This window comes from Diabrotica virgifera, chromosome 4 (assembly GCF_917563875.1).
Source record: "Diabrotica virgifera virgifera chromosome 4, PGI_DIABVI_V3a".
Lineage (NCBI taxonomy): Eukaryota > Metazoa > Arthropoda > Insecta > Coleoptera > Chrysomelidae > Diabrotica > Diabrotica virgifera.
Window position 1 is genome coordinate 179611466 of NC_065446.1, and position 20901 is coordinate 179632366.

The window sequence follows — 20901 nt, forward strand, 5'->3', positions numbered from 1 at the left end:
ATTAGAAAACTTACTTTAACTTATTAAATTATCTTATAAAATTGACCCTTTGTATTATCTGCGTCCACTGACTCTATACTGAAGCATGGTTTACAGTTGCCAACCTCCACTAACAAATTCAGCACGAAATTCAAATTAATCATATCATATATGTCAATGTTCCTATATGCTACGGTCTCCCCTATATTGTGCAATGAGCATTTAAGAGGCTACATCAGAGCGTCATCAAAACTGAAAACGCGGTCCAAGATTGTGGCTTTAATTTAAAATATTTTGTCGAGATATTTGGCACACATATTCGTAATATAATAAAGAATGGCGGTACAAAGCCAAATTTTAGAAATATGTTCTTCTTCTTCAAGTGCCCTGTCCATTGCAAACATTGGCAATCAACATGGCAATTCTGATTTTGCTTGCGGGACTTCTGAATAGTTCAACTGATGTGAGCCCGAACCACTTCCGCAGATTTTGGAGCAGAATTTTGGAGAAATATGTTAGTATGTGGAAATTACTCTATAAATAAAATATTACAAAAACGAGCCTGTACCGCCATTAAGAAGAACAAAAAAATACACTTTCTTCAAATAAACTTTTTTATCCCATTCCTAGATTTTGTGTCACATTGGAACTACTAAAATTGATCATCTATTGGGACCGTGCAAGTTCGGAAAAGCGACACCTGGTTTCATAGCTCGGCAATTTTTTTCGCACTTTTAATTATATTGGCCAATCATATTGGTCCAGGTTGCTGGATAATTGTCAAGGCCATAGCCCAAAAAAAATTATAAGAAGAAAAAGTAAGATTTAGGTTATGTTATTAAAAGGTAAACAATTGTATGTAGTAAATAAAATTAATTATTACAATGCAGTACTGCCAGCAAAATACTTCCTTTCTCCCCTTCCTTATACCCTTTCAGGTGTCTGATTTGGATTTAGTTTAGCTAAATATTATCTATTTCCTTTCCATTTAGAGAGGTCACGTTCCATGTCGCTATTCCTATTTGTTCTGATTCGTCATTTACAAAATTAGTATTTGATTTTTCATTATTAGGGAGCTTTTGTTGCTACGTAACGTAACGCATCTCCGTATACGTAAAGCAACTAACGTGTTGTAGAGGATGAATGTTAAAATGGGTAGTTTTTGTAACTGCCTTAACGTAAGGTAAAGCAAATCGTAAAGTCATTTTTAAATTCCGTTGACATTAAAAAAATAAAACAATGTTCACACAATATACAATTAATATACAAATGTAAAAAAATTACATTTAGGTTAGGTTACATTTTTTTTTATTTTTGTTTATACCTACTTTTTAGTTGTAAATTATTGTACCTACATCAGAATTCCAGTATAATGTAAATAGTTTGGTAATATTTATTTGCAAATTTTACTGAAACTAGGTCATTTGTTTATCTAGTTATTAATTGTGGTGATCACTGTATTTCTTAAACTAATACAATATTTGTTTGTTTTGCTTTATTAATAGAAAACTTAAAAACAATAAAATTTTAAATCTATTATGAAGTTCCAATTTCCAATTACAAACACAGAATTATTTTACTCAAATAGACTAAACCAATAACCAATATAACCTTAAAATATTTATAAACGGGTAGTACGCTGATGAAATGTTGATTTGGTAGGTAATCGGGCAAGATCCTCGTGTGCATTCGGTGACTTTCGTCTTGATAGGGATGCGTTCTCACGTACGTATCAGAGCGTTACTTTAGGTAATACGTATCGAGATAAGGGAGTTCAACCATTACTGCGCAAGCGTATATGTCAAAAAGATGCGTTGCGTTTACGTATTTGTGTGTACAAAAACTCCCTATTGTTACTACTACTACTACTACTTATACTTTTTTTTTGAGGTGGTAAATATTCTAAATACCGTACCTAGCCGCGTCCACTTAAGGATGGCTAAGCGTGTGTTGGATTCAGAGAAGAAGAGTTTACCCCCATGCATTTCCTCCTAAGAAGTCCTGCCTACGGACACCCTCTGGCTAACTGCCTACCAACTAAAATCCACCCCCTTCTCCCCCGGTGCACACGGTACAAATTCCTTGGCGGATGTAACTTCGAGTGCAACGGGGCAGTCTGTCATGCCTAATACGGCTCAGATAACTTTTCCAAAAGGAGAAAAGAAAACAATGTATACAACAAGCAAATAATTATCTATATGATGTCATGCTTAAAAATATACACATATTTACAAATACGCACGTTCATACATACATAGTACACACAAACACATATATACATATATCTTCGTCGCTTCGTCCGTCGTTTAGTACCATCAATCTAGTATAAGTCTATCCACCTTGATCCTCTCTCGCTCTCTCAAGCGTCTCCTTTTTCTTCATAATTTCGGTTATCAGATCTACCACTAAATTAAAGTTATCTTTGCTTTGCAAGGATTTTTCCATAATGTTATCAATGGAGATTTCTCCTAACCTTGTTTTTAGAATCAGTCTCTCTCTTTTAAAGAGCCTGCAGGCAAATATATAGTGTTGAGCGTCGTCTCTGACGTTGCATTCTAAACATTGGTCATCTACTGTCTTCATGATAACATACTTATACGATCTAAAGGAACCATGGCCGGTGAGAAACTGTGTAAAATAGTAATTTAATCTTATATACTTACATGCAGACCAGGCCACCACATCTGGAATGAGCCTTTTGGTCCATTGAGCCTTTTCGATTTGTGCCTCCCATTCGCCTTGCCATTCTTGGTACATCTGTCTTCTTACCTCAGACTTTATATGGGGCAAGTGGCCGTAATCATTGGCATATAATAGCATTCTTTCTTTGGCTAGGAGGTGAATGGGTAGTGTACATGATATGGCCTAAAGGGCAATTGTCGAGTTAGTCCGGTACGCACTTATTAGTCTCAAGAGGGGTTTTCTTTGCGATTTTTCTAGCATATCTTTATACTTTGTCATTCTCAAAACTTCGTACCATATGGGGGCACCATACAGAAGAGAAGAATGCAGTACCTGAAGGTGTACATCCTTCTTTTATGACTCCTTGGTCCGCCGATATTTGGCATGATCTTTGACTTTGACAGTCCTTCCTTCTGCTTTCTGGACTATTTTACTCAGATCTTTGGTATATCTAAGACCTGTATCCAGGTGTATGTTCAAGCATTTAGTACAATTTGTCGGCTCTATTCTTGTACTATCTACCATGAAAGTTAGATTGGGTCGTTTTCTTGGGCCTTTTAAAATGACAATTTCTGTTTTATGTGTAGCCAATTCGAGATCTTGTTCCCTCATCCAGTCATATACTTTCCTACAACTTTTATTCACTATGTCTTCTAAGTCCCAGTTCGTTTCAGTCTGAATCAGTAGCGCTAGATCATCTGCATACGCAATAGCTTTGACTTTACTTTCATAGGTAATTTCCAGAACCCCGTTATACAGAACATTCCATAATGTTGGTCCCAGTACGAATCCTTGCGGTACTCCTGCTGTGGTTTGCAGGTCTTTAGGCTTCGCCACCTGGACACACCTTTCATTAAGGTAGTTCTTAATTATATTACTTATACTAACTAAATGCATTTTTCACATCGAACATCACGAGAACGGCCCATCTTTTCCTCGTCTCTTTGACCGTGTCAGTTATTGCCTTTACCGCATATATTGTGGATCTGGATCTTCTAAATCCGTACTGTCTATCAGATATACTTCTGTTTCTTTGCAGATCCTCCTCCAGGCGATTCTTTATTAGATATTCATAGAATTTTCCCAGGCAATCCAACAGGCAAATTGGCCTGTATGAGTTGGCTATATCGGGGTCTTTCCCCGGTTTCAAAATAAGCGTTAATCTGGCCTGTTTAATATGGTCGGGGAACTCTTGCCTATGGAGGAGATTGTTGAAAATCCTCCTGATTATTTCAGGATATTTTCCAATGATGATCTTAATCGCTTCTGAAGGCACACCATCTGGACCAGCTGCTTTACCTACTTTTATATTACTTGCTGCTATTGCTATTTCCTCCGCCGAGAAGTCGTCGGGTCGAACAGTAACGTTGACTTGGGCGAATGTTTGACGAAGCTTTGTGGGAAAAAGTATGTTCGCTATTTCATTCCATTTTGGTGAACAGATGCTGTACGGGTTTTCTGACCCCAAAGTTTTTATTGTGATTCTGTATGCTTCTCCCCATACATCATTTTCTAGCGCTGTGCATAGATTTTGCCAACAATTACGCTTAGCCCTTTTGATTTCTCTGCCCAGTTCTTTCTCAGAACGCTTGTAATCGTCGATATTTTGCTGGGTCCTATACCTCTGTGCTGTTCGTCTGCACCTAAAACATTCGGCTCTTTTAGACTGAATCTCGTCATTCCACCAGTATGGGACTGTGGACGTAATATTCTCACGCGTTCTACTAAGAGTATGTGCGTTGACAATAGTCCGTCGGAGACTTTGAAAGTCAGTAGTATCATCCTCTTGTAGATTACTTATACCGGTCTTAAAGCATTCTATGTTGAAGGTAATTCTTTTTCTTCCTATCTTCATGACCTTTGTTCCAGTTTCGAAGACGATGTATCTATGATGCGTGTAGAGGTTGTCCTCCAACACATCCCAACCCATCAACTTCCTGGGCATAATTTCTACTTGCAAGGGTAAGATCAATATGACTTCGTGTTTCGCCTCTAACAAACGTCGGTTTGCCATTATTGATCACTACTAGGTCTCCTGAAAGTATCCAATCGTTCCACATCTCCCCTCGGTTGTCGTTTCTAGGAGACTCCCATATGATCGATTAGGTGTTTATATCGCCAGCCACAATAAAGTCTCTGTGTTGTTGAGACGTTTGTATGATACTTTCGACCTGTTGTTGGTAGCGCTCCCTAGTTAAGGGAGATAAAGCAGGCAATGATTGCCAAGTTATCTATTTTGATCATTACATGACCCTCTTTCTTTATGATTTTGCTGATGCACACGTTCTTGTTAACGGGGTATATGGCAACATCAACTTTCAAGTCGGCAATCCAGCCTTGGTTCTTAGTCATGTTCTTATTTGGCTCGGGGACAACCAGTAAATCAGCTCCAATTTCGAGGGCTTTAGTATAAATCATATGGTGTGCCATTTTGGCCCTCCCGATGTTCACCTGGAGTATTTTAAGTCTTTTTTTTTCATAGCGAAGCCATTGCAGAGTTTTACCCCTGTCTTAGTTTAAGGTTAAAGGATCGGTGGAGAGTATCGCCTTATACTAGACCGTCTATATCTGACGAGGACGCTGCTACTTAAGTAGCATCACCCAGTTCTTGATTCTGGGTCGCGGTGTGTGTGGGGCTGGAGAGCGATGTGGAAGGTTCCATTTCCACATCTACTCCGACATTGGGCGTATCAGCGAGGGTGACGGTTTTCATATAATCAGTTACGGAAATTTCAGATTTATTGCCCGGCATCGGGATATCTTGTTTTTTAAGTTTTGGCTTTTAGGCCTGTCTGGCCATCCTCAGGGCATCTCTGAATTTAGGACAGGCCATACTGCCACGCCTGTGCCCCTCATCGCACAAGACGCATCTTGCCGCAGCCCGACAGGACTCCGTATCGTGCCCGGTTGCCCCGCAGCCATAGCAAGTACCGGTCCTATCGGGGCTGGCACACACATCCCGAGCGTGGTCGAAGGCCCAGCATTTATTGCACCTGGGGACCCGGATACGTTTCTCAACCTGGCATCGGACGATGCCCACCTTTACCGTCTCTCTCTGGAGAATACAATCAGCCGCCTGTTTGGTGAGGATGACTGTAGTCGCTAGGGTGTTACCCCTAAATGGCTTCATCTCTTTGATTCTATTCGGTTCTTGACATCTACCAGTGTAAGCCTCGAGTGCTTCTTTAAGCTCCTCTTTACTAGTGTCCTCCAACATGTCTTTTAGATGGACGGTTACGGTCTTATCTTCTTCATCAAGCTGAAGGGTGCGTAACCCACTACCTTTGTTGGCCAGGGCGTCTCTAATCTGTTTTAGGGCGGCCTGGTCCTTATCTATTGTGATAAGGAGCTTACTGTCCTTGGTGCTACACAGCGTTCTGATTGACTCTGTGGCTCCCGTGGTCTTAACCGCCGTTTTGACCGAGCTTAATAAAACTTTGTACGATGTGTTTTTCTTGGACACAATCATACCATATGTGGAGCGGTCCTTCCTCATTGCAGTGGTATAGATGTTTATTGTGACCTAGGTATTTCGGAATATCACCTCACGCAGTTACTGGAGCCCGACTACCGTAATAAAACTAAGGTGGCGCAGCGCAACTACCGCTTCCGGGCCGACTTCCTCTCGGATCTGGTTCCAGACGCTCATAGAGAACCCACTCGTCCAACGTAAGATTAACCCTTATAACCTTGTGTACCTTAGACAAGGAAAAAAGAGAGGATGGGTAACACTCATTTAACACACACGTTCCAAAAGTGAAGCCAGTTTTTGGTTTGTTTGTCACCAAAAACATGGCGGTCACGTCAAAAATAACAATGGGTTGCCAGTGGTGGGTGTTCGTTGAAGGTTAAAATTTCATAAAAAATAAAGTAAATCATCATCTAAAATTCGTAATAAAAACATATGTATGTATTGAAACATATGTACGTAATATGAGCAACTTAGTAAAACATTTACCGTACACAAATTCTTCATTTTAAATACATTTCGTGTTTTTATTTTAAATACTCAATGCATAACAATACCCCAAAGATACGTCGATGATCAAAATCTCTGGTGTCGGTTTGGCTTCACTTTTGGTCATAGGATTACTCGTCCTCTCTCTTTCCTTGTCTAAGTTGTGTACCAATCCCGCCGATGTTTTAGGGTTAGAAATCTGTATCTTAATGAAAATCGGTATCATAATGAAGCCCGTTATGATACGGGGATTCAAATCATAATTGATATATATTAAAGTATTAGAGCGAAAATCCAGATTTTTTCAATTTGTTATCTGCTTCTGAACCTCCTTAATATCTGTCTTCTTCTTTCAAATCTTTATTCCTTGTACCTGCAGATGTTTTTTGACGATAAATTTTTTTGAATGGTCACTTATTTAAGTCCTGCCTTATTATTCTACGCACAGTTGTACGTTTAATGTTTGTTATTTTTGATATTTATCTTGAACTAATAACATCATTTTGCCCAACATTGTCAAGAACTTACCATGGCAATATTTTCATGACTTCTGTCAGTTTTTGTTCTTCCTCGCCCTGATTTCGTTTTAATAGAACCATCATTTTCTCTCAAAGGTTTAAGAAGTAACTGACCGTGTCCACTTTCCAGTTACACTCCGGTAACATTTTTACAATTCTTTCGGCCCCATAATTTTTTTCACCTAATGACTTTATTAACATTTTATCTTCAATTGGTAGGTAATCTATTTTTAATAATAGTCTGGGCTGATTATCGGAGAATAGGCCATTTTTGGGAAAAGTTATTTACCAGCAATTTTATTGCTGGAATCGAATTATAAGATCCTATATATTAATAATATAGGTATGCAAAGTCCTCAGATAGTGTGCTACTTTTTTTATAAACAAAATGGCGCCCGAAAATCGTGTTTTTTCAATTATTGCTCTATAACTGCGAAGATTTTAACTTTACAACAAAAACACACAAATAAAAATTCACCGTGATTAAATTCTGCATAGAGACGTGTTTTTCCCGATCTGCTCCGACGAAAATTTTCCTCGGAAAATGCGGGTTTTCCCAACAAAATCTTTAATTTTCAAAGAAAGTTCTAGACAAGTAATTATCTACCAATAATTAAATAATTGGGTGACTTAAAAGCCTTCTTGGTTTAGATTATAGTGAAGCTGGTGAAAATTAAACTAACATTTTAGCAGAGATTCAGAAGCTGGTGAAAATTAAACTAACATTTTAGCAACAATTCAATTGTTAATTAATAATTTACGGTCGCAATAATAACCAAAATAATTATGATACACTGATTAAACTTTGAAATCTTATAAAGATGAGATGCCTATTTAACATTTTGTCGACAAAATATAATTTTTTTATTTTTTTGCAAAATCTTTAAATGTTAAAAAAAATAGTTATAAACAAATTAACGTTTCTCAAAAAGTTTTTATTATATTATAATTTAAAAAAATAGCTAAAATGCGTACTTCAAATATCTTGAAAATGAATGCTTTAAAACTTTTTTGCAACCATTTTCAAAAAAGTTATGAAACAGCAAAATAAACATATGATTACTACTGTGTTTATAATTTTTTTTAATTCTTTCAAAGCGTAGAAGTGAGTTTAAAGTACAAGCTAATTATTTACAAAAAAATATCGATTATCAGTTTAATGGTTACATTTTAATTAAAGATTATAAATATATTATTTTGTAATTTACACGCGTGAAAGTAGACTAATACAGTACAGTAGCTAAAATTTTCACTCGGAGCGACGACCGGCCGCGCAACGTACACTTTTAATAAATAATGTATGCTGCGTGTCAGTCGCTTCGAGTGAACATTTTAGCTCCGACTCTGTATCAGGCCTACTTTTGCGCTAAAAATTACAAAAAAGTATTTTTAATCTTTGATTAAAATATAACCATTTTACTAATTTTTGACATTCTTTGTGAGTAATTAGTTTGTACCATAGACTCATATTTAGGCTTTGAAACAATTAAAACAAATTATAAACAACGGAGAAATCGTATATTTACTTTGCTGTTTCATAACTTTTTTGCAAATGGTTGTAAAATTTTTTTTAAAGCATTCATTTTCAAGACCTATGAAATACGCATTTTAAGTAATTTTTAAAATTAGAAGATAATAAACAATTTCTGAGAAATGTTAATTTGTTTATAACAATTTTTTTAAACATTTAAAAATTATGCAAAAAAATGAAAAAATTTATATTTTGTCGACAAAATATTAAATAGGCATCACACCTTTATAATCTTTCTAAGTTTGATCAATGTCTCATGATTATTTTGGTTGTTATTGCGACTGTAAATTGTTAATTAACAATTGAATTATTGCTAAAATATTCGTTTCATTTTCACCGGCTTCTGAATTTATAATCTATACCAAGAAAGCTTTTATTTCACCAAGCTATATAATTATTGATAAATAATTACTGGCCCAAACAATTTATTTGAAAATTCGAGATTTTGTTGGGAAAACCCACATTTTCCGAGGAAAATTTTCGTCGGAGCAAATCGGGAAAAACTTGCCACTATGTAGAATTAAATTGGGGTGAATTTTTATTTGAGTGTTTTTGGTGTAAAGCTAAAATCTTCGGAGTTATAGAGCAATAATTGAAAAAAATACGATTTGTCGGCGCCATTTTGTTTATAAAAAAAGTTGCACACTATCTGCGGACTTTGCATGCCAATATTAATAATATATAGGATCTTATAATTCGATTCCAGCAATAAAATTGCTGGTAAATAACCTTTCTTTGTACTTTACTAATTAGTCCAGCGTATTATAACTATTTTTTTTTCAAAATTTAAAGATTATGCAAAAAAAAGAAAAATTTATATTTTGTCGATAAAATATTAAATAAGCATCTCATCTTTATAATTTTTATAAGTTTGATCAATGTATCATTATTATTTTGTTTATTATTGCGATCGTAAATTGTTAATTAACAATTGAATTGTTGCTAAAATATTTGTTTAATTTTCACCGGCTTCTGGAATTACAATCTATACCAAGAAAGCTTTGATGTCACTAAGTTATTTAATTATTGATTAATAATTATTTACTTAAAACTTTATTTGAAAATTAGAGTTTTTGTTAGAAAAACCCGCATTTTCCGAGGAAAATTTTCGTCGAAGCAAATCGTGAAAAACAGATCTCTATGCAAAAATTAATTGCGGTGAATTTTTATTTAGGTGTTTTTGTTGTAAAGTTAAAATCTTCGGAGGTATAGAGCAATAATTGAAAAAAAAATACGATTTGTCGGCGCCATTTTGTTTATAAAAAAGTAGCACACTATCTGCGGACTTTGCATACCTGTATTATTAATATATAAGATCTTATAATTCCATTCCAGCAATGAAATTGCTGGTAAATAACTTTTCCATGAATTTTGCTAATTAGCCCAGAGTATAATGACAACACAAAACTAAACACACTAATTGTCTGTTGACAGTTGTAGTGCGCAACGTGAAAATTTTGTTTCGTCGCCTAACAAACAAGAGCGAAAGCTAGTAGAATTCTTAAAAACATTTGCGATGGCAAAATAATAGATAATAATAGTGAAATTTGGAAGAAGGAAATAAACGGACGTAAGCTTCTAAACTAGTCTTAAAATGTAATTAATAAATATTCAAACGACCGCCTCTGCTTAGCAAACTACAATTTTAGTAACTTTTTAATTTATTCATCAAAATAAGCTTAAACTCAAATAAAATTAGTATAAATTAAATAAATATTTTCAATACTTTTCAAACGAGGTATCACTTGCCATAAGGTCCTTAAAATTATCGGTCACAGTGGCGCTGTAACGTCATCTGTCACGATTACTTCACCTGTTGTGACTAGTTGCGAAGCCTACATCCGTTTATTTCCTCCCTCCAAATTTTACCATTATAATTATAACCGTTCAAAAAATACGAGGGAGGGACCGGACTTTTGACTAGCATTGTATGTTTCAAATTTCATAAAAATTGGACCAAAACTAAAAAAGTAATTTGGGGATAAAATGGGTTCTACAAAATGTTATCCCACCGTGTATTTATAAAAAAACATACAGCTTATCCCAAACCCTTTTTTTAATGGGTCATTAACTTTGACGACATAAAACATTTTAAGAATGTCTCGCATCACTGCATGACATTTTAGTTAACTGACAGTTTTCAGAATATTTATATTTATGTTTATATAAATATCAATATTTATATAAATATTTGCCAGAATATTAATATTTAAAATATTTTAAAGAAAAATTAAATAAATATAGAATACAATTTCACTATACATACAATGTCCGAATATACCAATGACATAAAATATTTATATTTACGTCGTTGACAAATTTCTAACCTAGAATTACAATTAATTTTACAAGTCATTTTATCCGTTAACATTGTGAAACTACTGTCACGATATATTGCTTTTGTTTCAAATTATCTTTATTCGCATCATGGATTGTTATCTATTTAGAGTACTTATTGTAATTGTCAACCAATTATAAATCTATAAGTGTAAGTTGCTTTAATATGGAAATACCCTTCAACGAATACATAATTTTCGAAGTTTTATGTATAATAATCACGGAGGTACGTTTTTTTCTGTCATTTCCAACTTTAATGCGTTAGAGCGAATTCGACAAACTATGACGCACTGAAAAAACGGTTTGGGATCAACTGTATGTATGTTATTAAACAAACAAAATTCTTACCTTGAGTAAATGCTAAGTAGTATTTGAAGGGGTTCTTCCGTACAAAAAAGTAATAAACGGGTTGTAAAATTATAAGTTGCGACAGAAATACTCCTATGAGAATTGTTGCAATGAACCATCCCAACTGAGATATAACTAATACTATGTCAGTAACTGAAACAATTTTTGCAGCTATAATACTACATATTCCAAGTGGGGTTATCCAAACAACACCTTTTACCATTTTCATTATAACTACGAATATTGTTGAAAAGAACTCCTTGACTACGTTTCCTTTTTCTTCAATTGTACCGAGAATTGAGCCAAATATAATGCAAAAGAAAACAATACCAATGTTATTGGTTCCAGGCCTGAAAATAATCCAATCAGCCTCGTTAAATTATAATTGTACAACAAATATTTGTTTCAATTATTTTATACAAGATGCGACTACAAAATACAACTGACACTTCGACTATAACGGACTAGGGATGGCAAAAACAAATAATTACACATCGATATATCGTATCGTATAATACATCGAGTGAAGATATCGATATACGATATATATCGGAGAAAATATATCGATATATGCAATATATCGATATATCATTCTTCTCCTCGCTGTATTTTCTTTGGTTTAACTTGATTAAAAAGCTCCACCATTTGTTTTAAGTGGGCGTATAAATTGGATGTATTTACTGATATTTTAAAACCCTGGAGAAAAAATTGCGAGATTGTTCTTTATTAATTTTATTAAAATGCAACCAAACATTGCTTTTGGGTGGATCCATTATTGTTTCTTGTTATATTATTATTAACTACACAAATATTCAATAATAGGTACCTACTTGGACCAATTCTCGATGGTAGATAGTAGATGATAGATGGTAGATGGTAGATATAAAACGAAATGTTGGATTCCAACACCAGTAATGTTGACAACTTGAGTTTTAGGGTTTTAGTAAATAGGTACAATAAATAAAATTATTATAAAACTTAATAGAACGTACTACGTGAACTTGACAAATGTTAAATTTTAAATCGTTTTATTACGGTTTACATCTTCTTAACGTGCTCTATCAAGTCCCCTTGACGTTGGCGATTAACATGGTGAAACTGTCTCTGTCTCGAGCTATTCTAAATAGTTGTTCTGCATTCTTTATTCCTGTCCACTCCCTGATATTCTTCAACCAAGAGGCCTGCCTTCTACCAATTCCTCTGCGTCCTTCGATTTTACCCATCATAATAAGTTGAAGAATATTCTACCGGTCTCCCCTTACTACGTGTCCAAAATAGGCCATCTTTCTATATTTGATGTTATCAAGCAGCTCGCGGGCAGCATTTGCTCCCTTAAGGACTGCCACATTTGTCAGAATAGCCGTCCATGGTATTTTCAGTGTACGTCTGTGCAGCCACATTTCAAAGGCCTCCAAACGATTATTGGTGAATATTTCTAATGTCCATGCTTCGATATCATACAAAAGGACTGACTAAATGTAACATTTAATCATGCGCTTTCGAAGTTGAAATTGCAAGTTATCAGTACAGAAGAATGACCTCATTTTTTAAAATGTCGTGCGGGCTATCTGGATTCTACATTTTATATCTTTATCTGGATCTAGTTGTTCAGTAATATGGCATCCAAGATATTTAAAACTGGGTACTCTTACGGTTTACATAGAGTGGCCTATTGAAAAACATTGTTAAAAGTTAAAAAATATATGGTACTATACCTGAAATTTTAAGGGTAGGTATACGAGATTCAAATTAAATAATACTGGCCGAAAATGTTGATTTTAATATTTCTTTAGTATAGTATACTAAGCGTCTCAAAAAAGTAGGGATATAGTCGGTTAGCTAAACTCATACACAACTGGCTAGTGATTTTAGTGGGTAATTTTTTTGTTTTTTGCCAATTTTTTTTGCCAAAATTGGCAAAATTACTAATTATTTAGTAATTATTAACTATTTAGTAATTATTTTTTGCTAATTTTAGTAAATTGGCAAAATTACTGACTAAAATCACTAGCCAGTTGTGTCTGAGTTTAGCGAACCAACTATATCAGAGCTTCCCAAACTGTGCGTCACGACGCCCTGGGGCGTCGCCGAGTTGTCCCAGGGGCGTCGCGTGTCAGAGCGGACTGTTAATACAGAAAATATATTTATTACAATACTCATATCCTGCAATTGGCAGATAAAATTACTGGGTTTCTAACTAAGTTGCTCTTATGGAAGATAAAATTAGAAGATCAAGAAATTGACTGTTTCGCTGCTTTACAAGGTATTCTACAAGAAAACTCGATAGAAATCCTCGATCCCTCTTTAAAAAATATGTTTACATAACACTTGTTATCATTGAGCGAACACTTTGAGAAATATTTTCCCGAAGATCTGGAGTAATATGATGGGTCAGAAACCCTTTCCAGTTATCCACATTATCGACACTTTCAACAGAGGAAGAAGAACAACTGACAGAATTTTCCTGTGAATCCAGCCTACAGCTTCAATACGACAAGGACACACTGTTTGAATTATGGAGCTCAGTTTCTCATGAATATCATGCCATCAGCACTGCAACATTAAAGGTTTTATTACCATTTGTGACTTCGTACTTGTGCGAAACGGAATTTTCTGCAGTGACAGTAATTAAAAACAAGTACAGGTCAAACATAAACTTAGAAAAAGAAATGAGAGTGGCAATTTCCAAATTGGAGCCCCGGTTTCATAAGCTGTGCTCAAAAAAGCAAGCACATCCGTCACGTTAACCAGCCAGTTACATAAAAAATATCCCTTTTTATTTTTGGACCTATTTTTTGATTTCGTTCTTAATTGCTAACAAAAATATAAATGTTCAAATAGTTTTTTTTTTTGTTATAACTATAACCTGTTACTAGGCTAGTACTTACTAAAATTGGTAAATTTTATTGGGGGTTGGGTTGAGAGACGTCGCAAAAAAATTGCAAAGACTCAAGGGCGTCACAGTACGAATAAGTTTGGGAAGCCCTGAACTATATAATTTATGTTATAAGATTTTATTATAATTTTATATATTGCCAATATGGTATATTAATCCTGTGGGCGATACATTGAATCTCAAATATCGATATATTTTCCGATATATCGAAAGTTGAATATCGATATAAAAATATCGATACAATTTTAAAATATATCGATATATTTAATGTATCGATACATCGATCGTTGCCATCCCTATAACGGACACCGCTTAAATCTTATGTAAAATGCAATCAAATTTACTTGACTGAATTGTGATTAATAACGGCGTAATAATCTTACATAACCATTTACAAATATGTGGTGGATTTTACAAATATTCAAAATATCTCGGTAAAAACTGGCTTATCGAAAAAGTACAAAGAGACAAAAAAGTCTTAAAACAATGTGTTTAACTAATACCACAACAATAATTTAATTTTAACGTAAACAAAATTTTGGGGGTGTTTAAGGGAACAAAATCCCCTAAAATTTCAGTACACTGTTAACAGAGCACACGTCATACCTACAGCCGCGAGGGTAGAAGGGTCTAAAGATTATATTACGTCGGAAAAATTAAAGAACACCCATCCGTCATCGATGATATGCATACGAATCTAATCAAAAATTTCTAGTCAAAACAAAGTCTAAACTATGTTAATACTGAAAATAAACGGATGTGACTACTATCCCACCGTACGATTTTTCGCTACGTAAGAATGTGTCAAAAATTTTTTGTGATGTTATTGTTTTTCTGATAATATATATTTATTGGTGATAAATATTACTATTACTACCGTAATTAATTATTTGATATATATTAATAATACAAAAATAATGAGTAAGCAAATATATGTAGTATTATGAATTTTTCCATGTTAAAGTTGCCAGTGGACGTAAATAGTAATAGGAATTTAATAGTAATAGTAATAGGAATTCAAAACACTGATTTTAATTCATACAAATCAAAAATTTTATGTAATATAAAAAATAATTCGTCTAAAGTGGAAGTAGTATTTATATGGGCAAAAGGGCATGCCGGTATACTGGGTAATGAGAAAGTGGATGAGTTGGCCAAAGATGCAATAAAAAATGGTGTGATCCTAACTCAGATCTTATCGACAGATGCAATAAATGACGTCAAAGATAGAATAAATAAAATATCGAAAAAACAATGGAAAAATATTTCAAGCATATCAAAAAATTTATATTTTTCTTTACATCAAGAACTTCCTCCGCCACCTGAATACATATTTAAGTATAACCTGCCAAAGCAAGATATTTCTACTATCGTCAGATTAAAAACTCGACACGGAAAATATGAGGCACATCTGCACAAATTAGGAATAGTTAATTCATCAGTCTGTTTTTGTGATAATGTTTCGATTAGAGATTTGAACCATGTTTTCTTTGAATGCAAAATTAACGAGAGATATATAAATCAATTGTATTACAATTTACGACAAACACAAGTTCACGTTCCAATTAGTATAGAATATCTACTAAGTTGTCATAAAATGGAAATATTTAAATTACTCATAAACTACTTGAAAGAAACAAATATAGTCATTTGAGTCAGATAGGTGGGAATATAACAAAACTAATAAATTGAGGTAAAAATAAAATAAAAATCTGTGGTTAACGGACCAGCATCCAAGCCATTTTTTCACACACACACAGTAATAGGAATTTAAAAAATGTCGTTTATGTCAGCTGCATTAAGTGATTAAAATGAAAGTAAACTTAATGAATTCAGATCATTAGGTATCCAGATCATTTTTCAGACATTATCTGCAAATAAATGTACATTCGAAAAAATGTACTAATCTGTAATTTCATACACTAAGGGCCGGTTGTTCGAACGCTAATCAACAATGATCACTATCAAATATTTAATTACTGTCACCAAAACTGTCAATGTCAACTTGTATTGGGTTGCTGAAAACATAATTGATTAAAATTATGAGATTAGTTAATCAATTAACATAACAATTATTAACATAATTGATTAAGTAATTTCAGATTATGTTTTCAGGAACCCAAACAAAGTTGACATTGACAGTTGGTGACAGTAATTAAAGATTTGATAATGATCATTGTTGATTAGCTTTCGAACAACCGGCCCTAAGGGCCGGTTGTTCGAACGCTAATCAACAATGATCATTATCAAATATTTAATTACTGTCACCAAAACTGTCAATGTCAACTTTGTTTGGGTTGCTGAAAACATAATTAATTACAATTATGAGATTTATTATTAATTATGTTAATAATTATTGTTATATTAATTGATTATAGACTCCACAGACTTTTTAACAACCCAAACAAAGTTGACATTGACAGTAATTAATTATTTGATTATGATCATTGTTGATTAGCGTTCGAACAACCGGCCCTAAGACCCGGTTGTTCGAACGCTAATCAACAATGATTATTATCAAATATTTAATTACTGTCACCAACTGTCAATGTCAACTTTGTTTGGGTTGCTGGAAACATAATTAATTACAATAATTATGAGATTTATTAATCGATTATGTTAATAATTGTTATGTTAATTGATTAACTAGTTTCATAATTGTAATCAATTATGTTTTCAGCAACCCAAACAAAGTTGACATTGTCAGTTGGTGACAGTAATTAAACATTTGATAATAATCATTGTTGATTATAATTAAGTCCCCTTAATAACCATCAAATAACAACAGCCCTCATTCGTACGTCAATCAGTTGATTGTAATCAATTATGTTAATTATCATTATGATAATTAACATAATTGATTGGCTAATTAATTATTAATTAACATAATTGATTAATAAATCTCATAATTGTAATCAATTATGTTTTCAGCAACCCAAACAAAGTTGATATTGACAGTTGGTGACAGTAATTAAATATTTGATAATGATCAGTTGATTCCATTTTTGATTAGCGTTCGAACAACCGGCCCTATGATTGAAAAGTCAGAGTAATATGTACACGTTTGACGAACTCATAGACAGAACTTAACCATATTGACAGATGATTACTTACAAATTTTATTGACGTATTTTAATTAAATAAATACTTATCAAACCAAAAATACAATATACGCTATGAGCTCGTAGGTAGAGGGGATAATTAAAAATTCGCGAGCGCCAGTAGTGACAAGTCTGTAAGCTTTTACTGGAAAGACATAAATGTCAAAGTGATTAATTTAAAACATTGAAATTAAAAATATTAATAGGAAATAATATTAGTTGGTCAAAGCTGTGGTGTATATTTTACCTTAAATACACTTACGTTCTAAATACTGAATTTAAGTTTTTTTAATATTTCGTAATATGTAATTATAAATTAATCTAAGCGCCATCTACATGATAATTGTGAAAGTATCCGAAGTAAGAAATTAATATTTCATTAATATAACGTTAAAATGATTAGCAAAATCTTTAAAAATCGATTACAATTTAATTACTTTTTTGCGTTGTAAATATTAAGCGATAACAATTAAATAATAAATTAAAAAATTGCCGGTGAAATTTGCATTAGTAATCCGCTAGGAGCGACACCAGCGAAGCTCAGAACGTATAATATCAAAATAGCTCTTAAAAGAACTGAATTAATTCAAGTAAATACGACTGATTATTAAAATTTATAAACTCTACCGAACCTAAACCAGTTTCACTGTCAAAGTGACAGAAATCGAATCAGTCAGATTACAGTTGACCTGCACGATTACTCGAATAGTAGTTTATACAATCATTATCTCTACTCATGTTGAATGTTTTTCTAATAATGACATAAGTAGTATAAAAAAAAATTATTTCTACAGAAATAGTCAAGTGTGAGTTTAAATTTTCTACTAAATTAATATAACTACGTTGAACAATTGTATCGCCGCCTCACTCTGTCAATTATAAATATGTAACTGCGTATGTCTTGGATAACGTTTTTGCTTTGTAGACAACACTTAATAATCTATCTCTCTCGCTTGTTATTTATAGAAAAAGGCAGCAAATCCAAAATATGTGCTTGATCGTTCATGGGTATTCTTTCATTTTTCCGGCTGTAATTTTGTAAATAAATACGCATACAATTAGATTTTATCTGGTGGTCTGATAATTAACTTCCTTTGTCGATTGGGGCACTGCGATATCATCAAAACATTACTTCTAGAAATTCTGCCATTTTTTAGGCACACATGTCACATTTTAGCGCGATGCGGCCATTAGTATATTTTTGACAGCTACATAAAATTTATGTGTTTGACAGCTAACATTTCAAGACAAACTCATCGAATGGCAAAACGAAGCTAAATATTTAGGAGTCACAATGGACCAAAGTCTAACATTCACATCGCATGTCAACGCAACAGTCCAGAAAACAGCAGCGACAGAAGAGGACTCACAGGAAGGAAAAGCAAATCAGCCATGAAAATAAAATTAAGACTGATAAATAGCATTATACTGCCAATAATTACATACGCATCTCTTGCATGGTGTCACACAAGCCAAAGTAACAAAAAGAAGATACAAGCGGCACACAACAACTGCCTCAGAGAAGCTGCAAACGTGCCCAGATACGTCGCCGAACGGTTCTTATTTAGAGACTTAAAACAAATAAGAGTACTGAATATAATGGAGGAAAAGCCAGAACAAAATTTGCTGAGATAGAAGACCACCCAAACCGAATCCTGCAAGAGATATTAAGGTATGATGTGTACTATAGATGAAAACACAGAAGACCCAAACAGCAAATATTAGTAAATAGATAATAAAGTCTAGATAATCGTATCTCTATCAAAAGAAGACAACGTGCTCCCCTTTGGCATCGCATAATATTTATTAATGTTGATTTTTATACGTTTCAGACATCCCTCAAAAAAAAATTACAAAAAACTTAAAAAAAATGGCTCCGGCCACTAAAAAATATATTAACAAAACGGGCAAGAGCACATCCTCGAGCGTCAAGTCACCGAACTGGACGTAGCCAGCAAGCAATTCAGATCGAAGATAAGTCACTAGAGATAGCGGTAATAGAGCGCCTCATGCTGGCCTGCATTGATCGGGGTAGGATTTCATGTGGGAGTCCGTGTACCCAGGACTCTCACATGATAAGCACTTTGTTGATTGAGAGCACCTATAGCGCATCAGAGTGCTATTGGGGGGGAGGGGAGTGGATGGTCTGGAGCGGGGTGAAGTGATTTCCTCACCCCAATGAATTGTATCACCCGAATGTCATTCTCTAGGGGTGAGCAAGTCTCCCAGGCTGGGTTAAATCACTATTGCTTGCTTGTTTGAAAAAATGACGCATATGGAGAAAACTTATTTTTGATCTCTCATTAAAAACATTATTATGGTAGGGAAGACCAAGCGGGGATTTTTGCAGTTACTCGAGCACGTCAGATTATCACATGGGAGAATCCTTGTACCCTGTAAATGTACCCCTACCATATATTGGATCTTAATATAGGGGAGTTCGTTAAGGGGGGTCCGAAAAAAATTCTATTCTTAGAAAAACTTGAAATCGTCAGATTAAGATAAGGTAAGTTAAGTACATGCAGAACAGTGTATATTTCAAAAATCTGACGGTTTGAGCGGGGCGTAAGGCAATAAGCGAGTCACAAAGTTTCACAAGAAAAAAGCGAATATTTCGAGAAATAAAAGTCAGATCGAAAAACTAAAAAATAGGTGTTGTAACAATCTAACTCCTTACGCTGCGACCCTGGAGGGCGCATTTAATATTTCGGTCGTCGAGATCCAACATATGGGCTTTCAAAGGCCCTGTACTTTGTGAAGTTACCTACGTAATATATCGTGTGTCTACTGTGTGTGGTCTACTCTGACCGTAGTTTTATCTTTAATATTTAACAGATGTGAAAGACACAAAGAACCTATTTTCAGTTTCTGTTTTAGGGCTCTATTAGTCTAGGTAACTGGTGGCGCAACTAGTGGCGCAACTAGTGGGCCCACCAAATTGTGAGCACGGGCAACTGGTGGCCGAGAATAGCCACCAGCAAAAATAATAAAATGAATTGGAATTGGAAAAATAATCAAATGCAATTGGAAACTTGTTTGTTATCAATTTTACGAAAAAAAGTTATTCTTCATAAAATGCTCTTAATAGTATAAAATATAAGTTATATAATATAATAGATTCAAATTTTGTGAATTTTATACGAGGTATGTCAAAAAAGATGAATTTCGCTCAACAGTAAAATATCCTTATATTAAACAATATCGAAAAATGTTTTATAAAAAGTTGTTCGGAATTAAAAGCTATGTTTGAATATGCAATTACATTCTTCTAATTGAAATATTGTGAACTGTAAAGGTACTTTACTCTTGGACGAAATTCATATTTTTTAACATACCTCGTATAGAATTGATAAAAGTTTATATATTATGATTGCATCTTAGATTTTAGACCATATAAAGCTTTTTGTAAAAAATAACTTTTTTTCGTAAAATTAATAATAAAATACTTATAGATATTTGTAATAAAATGATGTTGGGTATCCGTAATTTAAAAAAAAAATGCATTTTTTTTTCAATTAGAATGATGTAATAAAATTAATGCGTCCCAAAAC

General features: G+C 33.8%; 1 protein-coding gene across 4 annotated transcripts in view; it reads right to left on the reverse strand.

Annotated features, from left to right (window-relative positions):
• The window catches only part of LOC126883270 (excitatory amino acid transporter 2-like), a 216391-nt gene that overhangs the window by 47741 nt on the left and 147749 nt on the right, over window positions 1–20901 (reverse strand). For 3 of the 4 annotated variants that reach the window (XM_050648597.1, XM_050648600.1, XM_050648598.1), the window contains one exon: window positions 11354–11703. In XM_050648597.1, the coding sequence (XP_050504554.1) occupies window positions 11354–11703 (350 nt within the window). The remainder of the gene's footprint in view (window positions 1–11353; window positions 11704–20901) is intronic. The other variant, XM_050648599.1, reaches the window with a different exon arrangement.